We start from the raw sequence: 12,590 nt of genomic DNA, 5'->3' as shown, positions 1-12,590 counted from the left end.
TCGTAATAAATTTACCCCCAAAAAGACTTTTTATGCAGTATACCTTCTGAATCACTGTCTAATATTATAATTTTATTTTCCCCATATATGAAAATCAACTACAATTTTACAGAAAATACAAGCATAGCTATAAAATGGGTTTACTTTGATTTCTAAATCTGTAGGTATCCTCAAGCAGTCACAAATGAGATCCCATCATTCCTGTTGATTTTAGTTTTCTATGTTAATTCTCATACATTTTACAGGTATGACTCCCTTTCCCCCTGGTTACCCAACAGGATAAAAGATGTTCTCTCTTAGTTCTGACCCACAGATTTTATTGTTCTTTGGATATCTTTAGAGATAATGGGTAGGGTTGGATGAATTCTGTGTCTAATCTCAGAATTTGTGAAAGCATTCTGATTTTATAATCTGATTTAAAAAAAAAAAAAAGTGTACCTTTGACTGATTTGCAGACTTTATATCAATTCTTTAAGATAATAGTTTTTGAACTGAAAACTTGAACTTGAACTTGCAATTTTTCAATTATCAGATCTTCAGATTCAATGCAGTGGTTCCCTGTTAGTGCAGGGCATTTTAAACACCCTTATTGCTTTCTGTGTTAGTGCCTATGCAAGTGAATAGAGTGCTTTCTTTATAACGTTGTCATTTTAAGTAATTCATTTTGGACTAGCTAGACTTCTGTATTTGAAAGAGCTTGTATTATTAAGAAAAACTAGTTGTTTAGTTTAATTTTTTTTCTATTTTTCTCATAGTGAAGTCATTGGCAGCACCAAAAGGAAAGCTGAGAAAATGCATTGACAGTGCATCCTCTTTGCCAGTGATTTCTGTGTTGAGTCCTTTGCTTAAACTCGTCTTTATCTGTGAATATTGTGCTTTGGTTTAAAAACTATGGTGTTTCAGATTGAGTTGGGATAGAATCATAGAATCATTTAGGTTGGAAAAGACCTCTAAGATCATCAAGTCCAACCATAATAGAAACAGCCAAGTGCCAACCTAAAATCCGTGTAATTGCTGACATCCGTAAGCATTGCTGGGTGTTTTACTGAAAACGTTTTGCTGATAATCCTTAGTATCCTTAGCATCCTTAGTGATTTGGTCAAATTGTTTTATTTATACAGTAGGGTCAATATATTGCTTATATATACCATGCAATCAAGAAAAACATTCTGAGCTTTCCCCTCCCAGGAGGTGCTCAAGGCCAGGCTGGATGGGGCTCTGGGCAACCTCATTTAGTGGGAGGTGTCCCTGCCCATGGCAGGGGGGTTGGAACTGGGTGGTTTTCAACGACCCTTCCAACCCAAACAATTCTGTGATTCTCTGACTCTAAAACCCTGTGTGGCCTCCCAAGTGTCTTAGCAGGTGGGTAGGATAGGTTGCCCACCATCAGGTCTTGCAGTTTTTTCTACCTCAAACATACAGACAGGAAGAGAGCAAAAGAGAGGAAGCAAGATCATGCTTTAATGCTTGGTTTGAGCTTTGAGTGCAAGATGTTGAGAGGAGTAACTAAACAGCCTGCTGTTTCATGCATGTTTTTTCTGCAAGAGTACACTACCTTGTTTCCACTTCTGGCAGCAAGCCTTGACACAAGGTGGTGAGGAGTCAACTGTGAGGTTCACCGTATTTCCTTGTTTTGTATGGGTTTTGAAACTGGAAATTCTTTTGCAGTTCTGTGTCAAACAGAGCAGCATGGACTGGTTCTGGTCCCTGATAGCATCTATAAGCGTGTCGTACTGCCAGTAACAATAATTGCTGTGATTTAGCCAACATGAGAACTCCCACTGAATGAGAACGTCATTGCGATATGAAGAGATTTTCTAACACAGTTCCCAAAGTATACTATTTCTTTCTACACTCATACCTCACTCCAAAAAATCTATGCATTTCCTGTGGGAGTGTTTCACTCAGATATGAGGGAGAAGATGCCGTTTGAGAGACGACTGAAGCTTTTATTTTTGTTTTCTCAAGTATTTTCTCTAGCTTTAAACTCGGGGAAAACTTCTCAGACTTCATTAGTTTTCATTCTCAGTGGTGGTAGAAGAGCTGTGATGGAAACATGTGCAATGTTTAAGATTATTTGAAAAGGATTTGCTTTGAAACTTTCTTTCTTTTCTCCCTTGCTATCAGGATGGCCAGTCTGATATTTTGTACAAATTCTGGACTGCAGTAACTCAGACTCTCTCCTCTCAGTTTCAGTCAGCAACAGACTGTAAGTATTTGGTATAAATGATTTGTAATGTGTTTTGTAGATATTTTGAGTCTCTCATTTCCATAAACTCTCTGTTCATTATCTCCTCTACTAAAACTATATCAGTGGTTCATTCAGTGCTTGATCTGTGAATTTAAAAAGTTATGGTTTATAATCAAACAGGGTGGTCTTCCTAAACTGTGATTAAGTTTTCAGGAAAAAAAAAAGTTTTCTGTTTAATTAGTAGTAATCAATAAAAAAAATGTTTTTGCAACTGTATGTGTAAGCAAAAACATTTGGAATGGTACATTATTCTTTCCAAAGCGGATGGGTTGGCCAAAATCGTAAGTAGTAATTTGATTTTAAAAAGCAGTTCACATACTTCCGTTGTTGAACGTTCATCAGTATTAGTCTGGTTTTAGCCACTTTTTGATATTTTATAAACAGGAGCTGAGTTTTGTTAAAATTCTGTCTTGTCTAGATAAATGGTTAGTGTTCTGATTATATGCAATATTCAGCACAAGTGTAGTAAATAACTAGCAGATGCAACCAGGCAGTATTAAATAAAAATCATGTTATAAAACTGTTGTCATATTAATGCAGCATGCAGTTGGATCATAAAACCAGATGAGCTTGGTGCTTTCACAAATACATCTTTCATGTTTGTATACAGAGTATAAAGTTTAATTTTTTTGCATGTACAAAAGACATAAGGTTTGCATTTATCTTTGTGATCTCAGCTATTGCACTGGCCCTTCAAAATTTCGTCTTGCCCTGCTATAAGGCAGCAGTATAATTTTGAGGAAGTAGCTGTTTGATTCATTTTCAGTGGTTGCTAAGTAACTAGATGATCCCAAAAGAAAATATATTCATCTTGTGTTAAAAAATATTAATTTTACTGTTTGCCTTAGGCATACTTTAACAGCGGTATATACATACCAGGGATCTCATGTTCACACAGAACATGTGCTAACTGTTTTCAGCACAACGTTTTAAGACTGTAAAATTGTGACATCAGTTAGTGGGATCAATCAACATCTCAGAAGTAAGGTAACTCTTACATTTTGTCAGCAGTACTTTGACAGCTATTCAAAAATATTTTATTACTTGTGATTTTTAATGATTTTTCATATCAACGTTTGGAGAGAGCATTTGGATTTTTAAACTTAGTGCTGTCTTTTCTTTGCCACATCTGATTTTTGGGGAAACTACTTACAGCAAGTAGACTTTTTTTTTTTTAATGGCACATCTGTATAAAAATGTTCCTTTTTAACATGTAAATTCTAAGTGATTGAATTCACTGATATGAGTTATCAACCTTGAGATCTTATAGATTAGAGGAAGATCAATATCAGAAAAATAGAATAAAAATATGAATTCATGCCAATTTACAGGGCATGCTAATAGATCAATATCTGCTTCTGTGAGGCTGGGACAGCTTTATAAACATCATTTTGTGACCTAAAATAACTCTGTGTATGATAATAAATGTGAATCCTCCAGTATTCAAAATAAGAATATACTTGAGTTGAAAAGATAGGCTGGGTGAAATGGGGCAGAGGTCCAGAACCTGGAAAACTTATGAATGAATGGAACAGTGTTAATCTCCTAATGTAATGGGGAAATCCATAAAGTATGAGTGATGTTAGATCAAGATTACCATCAGTCTCGAAAACAGTTGAATGTTTGTTTCATTTCCTGTTACTTTCAGCAAGCCTTTCAAGGCTGAAGATAACGTTGATTTTTCTGCTGGCTTTGTCATTCTTTATTTGACAAGCTTAGGAATTACATTTTAGGTACCTTATTTTAAGAGGTGTGTGTAAAAGCATGTGCTTCCATCATCAGATTTTGTAGAGCTGGGCTCATAGGCATTGTCTTCATCTCTTCTGAGTATCTTGAAAGTTGCACGGCAGCATATTTCTTCTGCTGCCAAGCTATTGTTAGAAAAGCTTTGTTTAGTGAGTTCTAATCACACTTTGGACTTAAATGAATAATAATACTAATAATTAAGTTTGTTACCAAGCATTTCATGACCATAATTAGTATATTTAATACACAAAATAAGTTTTCCGTGTCCAGTCTTTGAACTACGGAGTTTTATTACTGGAGATTTAGATACATATTGTCGTCAACTGCATTTAATGTGATAGCTCATACCACTCTGAAATTAATTATAAATATTACATTAGTAGTATTAGAGAGAATGACATTACATATCATTCGTTGACTTAAATGCAGGGATACAGGTTATTCATATAAATCAAATAAATTAGTTTGAACTTGGTAATGTGCATTACTAATTACTGCTTTATTTTGCAGCCTCTATGTTTTTGAAACAAGCTTTTGAAGGAGAATACCCTAAATTACTGAGGCTTTATAATGACTTGTGGAAGCGACTGCAACAATACAGTCAGAATATACAGAGGAATTTTAACACAAGCGGAAGTACTGATCTCTTTGCTGAACTGCAACAAATGGAAGAAGATACACAGGACATATTCATGCAAAAAAAACAAGATTATGAGTATGTATTATGAACTCTAATGCAGTACAATGTAAAGCTTGGCATCTTGCAAGAAAACAGTATTTTTAAAAGCTTGGTGTTAATCAACTTGTCATAGCAGGAACATTTTAAAGGCTTTTTTTGGCCTCTTGTGTTTATTGTTTTGATACTATTTTAGAGCTGTGGGTTTTTCATTAGATTACGTAATTAACAGTGTTGGATTGTCTTGTCTTTCACAAAGTGCTTAGTAATATTACTTTGAAACCAGTTTTGGTTTTTTTGTTTCTTTGGGAAAAGAAAAATTGGGATTATCAAAATTCAGTTTTATATATATTGCTATTGCTATAAGCTACTAATAGTAGCTTTCTTTTAATGATACCACAATCATTGGAGTGTGACATATGTTCTGTTTGTTATGACTCACTATCTATATGTTTATATATCATTAGGAAAACATGATCTGAGTGGTAGAGACCAGAAAGATCAAACTGAAACAGGCTTATCAAGTCTATTAGGATTTCTAGACAAAGGAAAAAGTTATCAAACTTTTCTGACAATGAGGGAAAGTATTTGAGAAAACTACTACTTAATCACTTTCACCAATATAAATACTAAGGACTGGAACATGGTAATTTTAAGATGGGTCTTTCTATCTGAAGCTTTTTATAAACATGCATATACCAGGAGAGATTTGTTGTATGTTTTTTTTAAGTATACCATTGATCACAAGATATCTTCTAATGAAACACTGGAATACAAAAACGTCTTTGATTGCAATTGTTATTCTGTTGATGTTTTTACAACTGTTTGTCTTGAGAACATCTTGAATTAGGGATTCCACATAGGTCTTACTGAAAGGGCTAGGAACTCTACTGAACTACACAGAATAGCTGCCTGACCAGTTACATGATTCATGTGAAAAGCAAGCTGTTCAGTATTCAAATCTTTTCAAGTATATGTATTTAGAGAGTAGAAAAAAGAAACATGTTGGATACTGCAAAGTTTATATGGTCTGGAAAGATTTGATGCTATTGTGTATTTGAATTTAGAATGTAATAATTTTGTCTTATAACCACAGCCCAGAAAAGGCCTTGAAAGATTCACTGCAACAATATGAAGCTGCTTATTTGTCAAAATCCTTATCTCGACTCTTTGATCCCATCAATCTTGTCTTCCCTCCTGGAGGTCGGAATCCTCCTTCTTCTGATGAGCTTGACAGCATCATTAAAACTATAGCCAGGTATGCACATATAATACATTGCAAAATGTAATCTTCAACGTGTTTTTTCTTGTATATCACGATTTCAGAAATAAGATTTTGTTAGCAATAAAAGGTTGGTTACTCTTTAATTTTAAAACTTAATAGTGTAAAAATTAAGTCAGTGTTTATCTTCTGTATTTTGTTGTTCTGGAACAACCGTAATATTCACTCAAGTTTTACTGTTCAAGCTTACAAAATACGGGGAAGAGAAATTTTAAACCTATTGTCAATGTCTGATATCTTAATTATTCTGACTGCGTCAACAGTAAAATGATACTTGCTTGGCTGCAAATGATAATCCCTGAGGTAAATAATCTCTTAGAATGAAACAGCAAGATACTAGTTGAAGACAATTATGCCATGTGGAATTTATAAAATGAGATGCTTGAATTACTGATGTATATTTGCATTCATAAAGTTTTGGTAAGGACTAGTCTGTTTAGTACAGCCTGAAAATGATGGGCAGTATTCATACTGTGAATGTGGGTGAGTATATTTGGGTAATATTAAATGCTAACACTGTACTTGTGGCTGGGGGTTACAAATGCTCAGAAGATGCCTATCTGTGTGGCTACTGATGTTGTTTTCCTCCTTGCAGAGGAAAAGGGAAAATGACATTCCGCTCTGGAACACACAGCATAAGAAAGATCTAGGCCTGTTAGAGCGAGTCCAGAGGACAGCACCTCTCCTATGAAGAAGGGCTGAGGAAGTTTGGGCTATTTAGTCTAGAGAAGAGAAGGCTCTGGGAGAGACCTTATTGTGGCCATCCAATACTTAAAAGGGGCTTAGAGAAAGATGGGAAGGGACTCTAACAGGACAAATGACAGGACAAAGGGTAATGGCTTTAAACTAAAAAAGGGTAGGTTTAGATTAGGTATAAGGAAGAAATTCTTCACTCAGAGGGTGGTGAGGCCCTGGCACAGGCTGCCCAGAGAAGCTGTGGATGCCCCATCCCTGGAGGTGTTCAAGGCCAGGCTGGATGGGGCTTTGGGCAACCTGGTCTGGTGGGAGGTGTCCCTGCCCATGGCAGGGGGTTGGAACTGGGTGGTCTTTAAGGTCTCTTCCAACCCAAATCATTCTATGAGTCTATGACATGAAAATTAGTAAGCTTCAGCTGAGTTTTACGAAGTGACCTCTAGCTAATGATGGTTGGGGCCGTGCAGAACTCTCAAAGAAGGATATCCCTCATTTCTCTACAGTTCTTGGGAGAGACTAATCTCATCACTAGCAGCACTGTGGTCCCTTGGGATGGTCCTTGTGCTTGTCTGCATTCTCAGTAGAGCATTCATGAATGCAGCCCCAGCTGAAGGAGATCTGTGGAGTTCCATGTATGAGCAATACTGCAAGTGATTTAGAAGTATTTTCCTTCTTCCGTTTGTTCCCTGTCATTCCTTTGGGGCCTTTGTTACTACATAGTATTGCCTAAAACACAGCTTATTAGTTGTGTCAAGCTCAGGCATCCCCTGGGTATTTCTGCACAGCTCATGTAATTCCAGAGTTGAATGACTATGTATTCACCTGTAATGTTTGAAGGCTGCTGCCAAAGCTTGAATGTAGTTAATTGCAGTCAATATTTTTGAATGGCTTACTAATAGCGATTTCATACTGAAGTGTCATTCCTAAACTTTGCTCATTTTTACCAGAATAGGAACACTCTGAACATAAAATTCCCAAATGACTTGTTAAATTGTAAACTGAATTACAGTGCTTAGAAAGACTTGGTTATGTGTTACTCTCTCTAAATTGACATACCACATAACTAAGTATTAATAGTTAATTTCTTATCAATCAAACGCAGCGCTGCTAAGTTGTTAATTAAGATTTGTAATCTTTGCTTCCAGTGAGCTAAATGTGGCTGCTGTTGATCCAGACCTCAGTTTAGCTGTTTCAAAAAACGTGGCAAAGACCATTCAGCTCTATGGTGTAAAATCTGAACAGCTTGTAAGTAATTTTCAATTTCTAAAAAATTCTATGTAAAATGTTCACTTTTTTTGTAGATTTACAACAGAACAGTAATGCAACCTAGAGAGACAAAACCTTTGAATTAGCTTTCCACTTGGAAATCTTTTCAGTTAAATTCTGCCTTCACATAAACACAGTCTATTGATAGCAATAAAATTTGTGTGTATAACTCGAAATTGCCATATTAATTAAGAAAAAAAAAAGTCTAGTTGTCTTTAAGTAAAATCAAGACAGTTCAATCCAGTTTAATATTTACTACCATTGGATAGTCCATTGGTACATTATATATTGTCTTTATGGTATTAGAATCTGGACTATTGAAATATATTTTTTGCACTACTTGCAACAGAATTTAGGCATTTTTTCTGTATATTTATAATTTGCCATATATTTACCTGACCTTTGATTTGTTTGCACTTCTCAAATGCTTCCAGTCATTCACCGTGCACTGTTATTTAATGTTAAATTGAACAGAGGAAGGGGGAGGGATTCCCAAGACGCCAATGGGTAGTACAATGAATGTCATCATATGAAAAAATATTTTTTAATATCAACAATTTTCTGGTGAAGTCTGTTGCTAAAATGTTAATACTTTTATTATGAAAAGATGAAAATTGCTTTGTTGCAATATGGAGACCCTCAAGAAATTACTAACGACTTGTATTTGTGAACAATATTTTCTCTTAAACAATGTTAATTCTGAGAACAAACTCAGACTCCGGTTACATTCCTTTACTACATGGCTCATTTAAAGACAGAGGTACTCACTAACAATTTTTTTTCCAACAGTTAGCTACAAAACATTGCAGTAGTTAAGTTAGTATGGATTCTGTTTAACTTTTAGACACCTGCTGTCACTGAATAGCTTTAAAATGTGAAACTCGATAGCAAATCCTTTGTTTAGCATGTCTGTTGGATGAATTGTGTTGGAAGATATCAAATCATGGTGTCATAATTTTGGAGTGAAGTTTGCTCAGGTTGGCAGGAGTCATCATGAGAGAGAAAAAAAAAAAAAAGAAAGAATCTTGCATCTGTATTTATCTTGGAGTGTAGAGTCAAATAGTGACATATGTATCAGCTGTAACTGTGAAAGCACCAGGGTCTATTGTGCTCAGCACCCCTGTTAGAGTTTGAATCTGGCCAATGGCTTGTTCAAGAGCATATATAATTTTGTGATCAGCCAGCTAGCAAGTTCTTAAGAAGCCCTGAGAAAAAAGATATGTAGAAATAATCTGATGAATATATGATTTGTGGCCTTGTGTTAGTTGACGAACTAAAATAATGTAAAACTAAAAGAATGTAAAAGTTAAGAGGGAATCTAAACCCTTGAACTTCTATTCAAGCTAGTGAAAATGAAACTTTGAAAAATCAAGAGACAGGATTAGTCAAACTGGTAGAGTGAACATCAGTGTACTTCAAGAATATACCTGCAAATTGTAAAACAATACAAATTGTTTATTGTACAGCAATTTTAAAATTTATTTTAATTTTATTTTTTACATTTTTTTATTTCCTTACTGATACACATGTTAAAAAAATAAATCTGGAAGGGCTCAACACAATTGTCAAGGCATGGGTATATAGTGTCATCTTTAAAGTGTTAAAATGCCTTGCTTAGCCTCCAGCTGCCTCTCCAGAAGAGCATGGCTATCTCACATGTCTTGTGTCATGCTTGCCAGCCCTGTGCATGTGGTTTAGAATATCCTAATTTTTTTTGGCTGATGTTGGGGTTTTTTTTTTCAATTTCTTCTAGATGAAATGACGATTTCACAAAAAAAAAAGGAATTACATTTTACTAAGATTTTCTCACTGCTTCTCTAGTTAGCTTTAGTTAGGAAAAATAACAAGAAAAATGTTTTCCAAGATTCAAGATGTTAACTTTGAGAAAAAACAGCATATAGCAGTCTGTACATATAGAATTAAAGCAAAAACAAGTAAGAAAAATGGCCTTTTCCAATGAATCCCAAATGTTTGTTCCTATTACTAGTGACTTTGTACACTGCTGGCTTTTGGTTTTCCTATATACCTATGCCAGTAACTAGCAGTTGCTGTGCCTCAAACCTATTCTTGTATTAACCAGTTCAAATGATTTCAAAGAAGGTATAAATAACCAATTGTGAGCAGTAGGTAGGTTTATTCTTCTGCTGGGTGAATCTTTAGTTTAGCTAATTCCTTGTTGATGCTTGATGTGGTTGGTATATGCCACGAGGTGTTGAGAATTATTGTCCTCGTTTCACTCAGTGTAATTGCAGATGTTCTTACTATGCAGAGTTTGAAGGAATAATTATACATTGCATTAATTAAAAATATATTTCTGTTAAATTAAGACTGTTACCTTTTAACCTCACCACCCATCCTGGTTTTTATTAGGTGATGCTGAGGAAGAGTACTTGGTATTACTATTTTGCCTCTTATTCACATTTTCCTAAATCACACAGCCCAGGCATCCTTACAATGATTACAGACATCGTTTCCATTAGTCACCAATTCTATATCCTTGTCATTCCAGATCAGAAAAGAGATTAAAAAATCTGATCTGTTATTTTGGATAAGAGTAATTTTTTTTCCTGCATTTGTTCATCGTAATACACTCCTTACTTTTTAATGTAACTACTGCTTACTGAGCTAGATTTTGTTCATTGGCCGCTTTTTATAATAAAGTGAGGGGTCACAAATTAAAACAACAACAACAAAACCACTAATTTTTCTCTCTATTTAAGAGTTTCCAAAGGGGTTCATCAGTTCTCATTTACAAGTACCTTAAGTTACCCATCTACCCATCTTGATTGACATATGTAACACATGGTCATATTTAACTGGCCACATAAGGGAAATTAGCTGTTTCATCAAGTGCTGACAATAAGTACAAGGGAGGGGACAGATTCATGAGAAACTTATAATTGCTTTTCCTGAAAACAAAGAAAAAGTTGATTTTTTTTTTTTTTGAGAATCCATGCTACTTAACAAAAGACGAGATCTTACAAATCTGCCTCTTAGATTTTGACCAATTTATATAATTGATAGTTGAGAAGAGACAGAAAAGAGAGCTTCTATCTCACCAACATCTTCATTAGATGCCCTTTGACATGGCAGTAGTAATTGTATGGCAGGATCCTCAAGGGCAGTGGTCTCCAAGTTTTCGGTCAGGCCAGTAAAAATTCCATGCACTTTTATTATATGTATATTTCTATATTTATAAGTTATATACAATGTACTATTGAAATTCTTATATTTTGTTCCTGCACTCCAGTGACTCATTTGCATAACACTTGTGGTGCATGGACCCCACTTGAAGACCGCTTACTCTAGGGTGATACTCTGCAGAAATGTTCTGTAATCAAGAAGTGAACGGATTTTGGCTGTCCGTTTTTGGAAAATATACCTGATTGATTTCAGAAATCTTTAATATATATATATATATTTTTTTTTAAATGAAAACAATAGTCACCTGTTGATTGGAAGTGAGACATAATTGTATTTCCCCAATTCATTACCTGTAATTTTGTCATTTACTGAGCTGAATTTTGAATGTATTTAAAATGTTGTAGTTTTGCTCATAATTAGAAACCTCTTTGTTACAATTTTGCAGTCACTGTGTTTTGGTTTGACTGTTGGTAGGATATTTCTCTGATACTTAGGACTTGATGTTTTGCAGAGAGAAGGCATGAAACATTGAGAGCTAAAAGCTCTGAAAGTTTACAAAATTGGTGCTTTTGCCAACGAGCAGAAAAATAAATTGTAAGACCCATTGTCCTTACAGACATGGAAGAGCCCTCTTTGGTCATCTAGTCTGTTCCCTTCCCAGCTCAGGATTAGTCCAAACAATATTTATTGTTGCCTTTTTTTTGTTGCATTCTTTCTGCCTTTTGAGCGATGAGTTCAGTTATCTCATATATTGGGAGTGGAAATGTAAGTACTGTATGTTCTTTTGTGCTATTTCTGTTCAGCTTTGCATGTGGGTGGACTGAAATACACTAATACACCCACCAAGTGCACACAGATGAAACGTGTTGTGCTGTGAACATGACAATGCAGTTGTTTAGAGGAGATGCGATTCTCCTCCTTTTTGAACCTGCAGACCTCTTGCTAGCTTCTTTCCTAGAGTTGCAGTCGTCCTGTCAGACTGTCTTTATTAATCATAACCCACAGCACTCCCTCCGGTCATGCTGCCCGTCTTGTGGAGGTTGTCATGTTGCCTCCCACCATACAGCCTGACCATCAGAGACTAATGCCCTAGTATCTTTTGACCAATAAACAAGCAAAGAGTAATTGGCAGAGATAAGATTGTAAAAGTCAGGTTGCCCACTTGCTTTTCGGAGCAGGTGGGGGTGGTTATGCTAGCAACTTCTGGAGGATCAAACTGTCTTGAAAATCACTTTTACATTTGGATATGTAACAGTGTTGCTTCATGTCTGCTAACAGTACAGGCAAAGCAAGAACCTACACGATCATACTACACCAGGCAGATTTATCCTAGGGTTAGGATAGATAAGGCTAAAATCAGTGGGAGCTGTGATTTTCTGTAAGTGGAGAAGGTTCCTAAATATGGAATATTTGTATTTTATGGAGTAATACATTTCAGTAAAGTTTGTCTAAAAAAAGGGATCTTTCCAAGAGACAAGAGGCTGCAGGCAGATGACATAATGGAGATCTTTCCCACTGTCAGACTTGTAAGC

General features: G+C 35.5%; 1 protein-coding gene across 1 annotated transcript in view; it reads left to right on the top strand.

Annotated features, from left to right (window-relative positions):
* Window positions 1–12,590, top strand: part of COG5 (component of oligomeric golgi complex 5) — a 185,740-nt gene that overhangs the window by 132,563 nt on the left and 40,587 nt on the right. Inside the window, exons 11-14 of the mRNA XM_040544709.1 lie at window positions 2,128–2,209; window positions 4,508–4,712; window positions 5,770–5,931; window positions 7,794–7,893. Of these exons, the coding sequence (XP_040400643.1) occupies window positions 2,128–2,209; window positions 4,508–4,712; window positions 5,770–5,931; window positions 7,794–7,893 (549 nt within the window). The remainder of the gene's footprint in view (window positions 1–2,127; window positions 2,210–4,507; window positions 4,713–5,769; window positions 5,932–7,793; window positions 7,894–12,590) is intronic.

This window comes from Cygnus olor, chromosome 1 (assembly GCF_009769625.2).
Source record: "Cygnus olor isolate bCygOlo1 chromosome 1, bCygOlo1.pri.v2, whole genome shotgun sequence".
In the NCBI taxonomy this organism is placed as follows: domain Eukaryota; kingdom Metazoa; phylum Chordata; class Aves; order Anseriformes; family Anatidae; genus Cygnus; species Cygnus olor.
The sequence above is the reverse complement of the archived record's forward strand: the minus strand, read 5'-3'. Positions and strand labels throughout refer to the sequence as shown.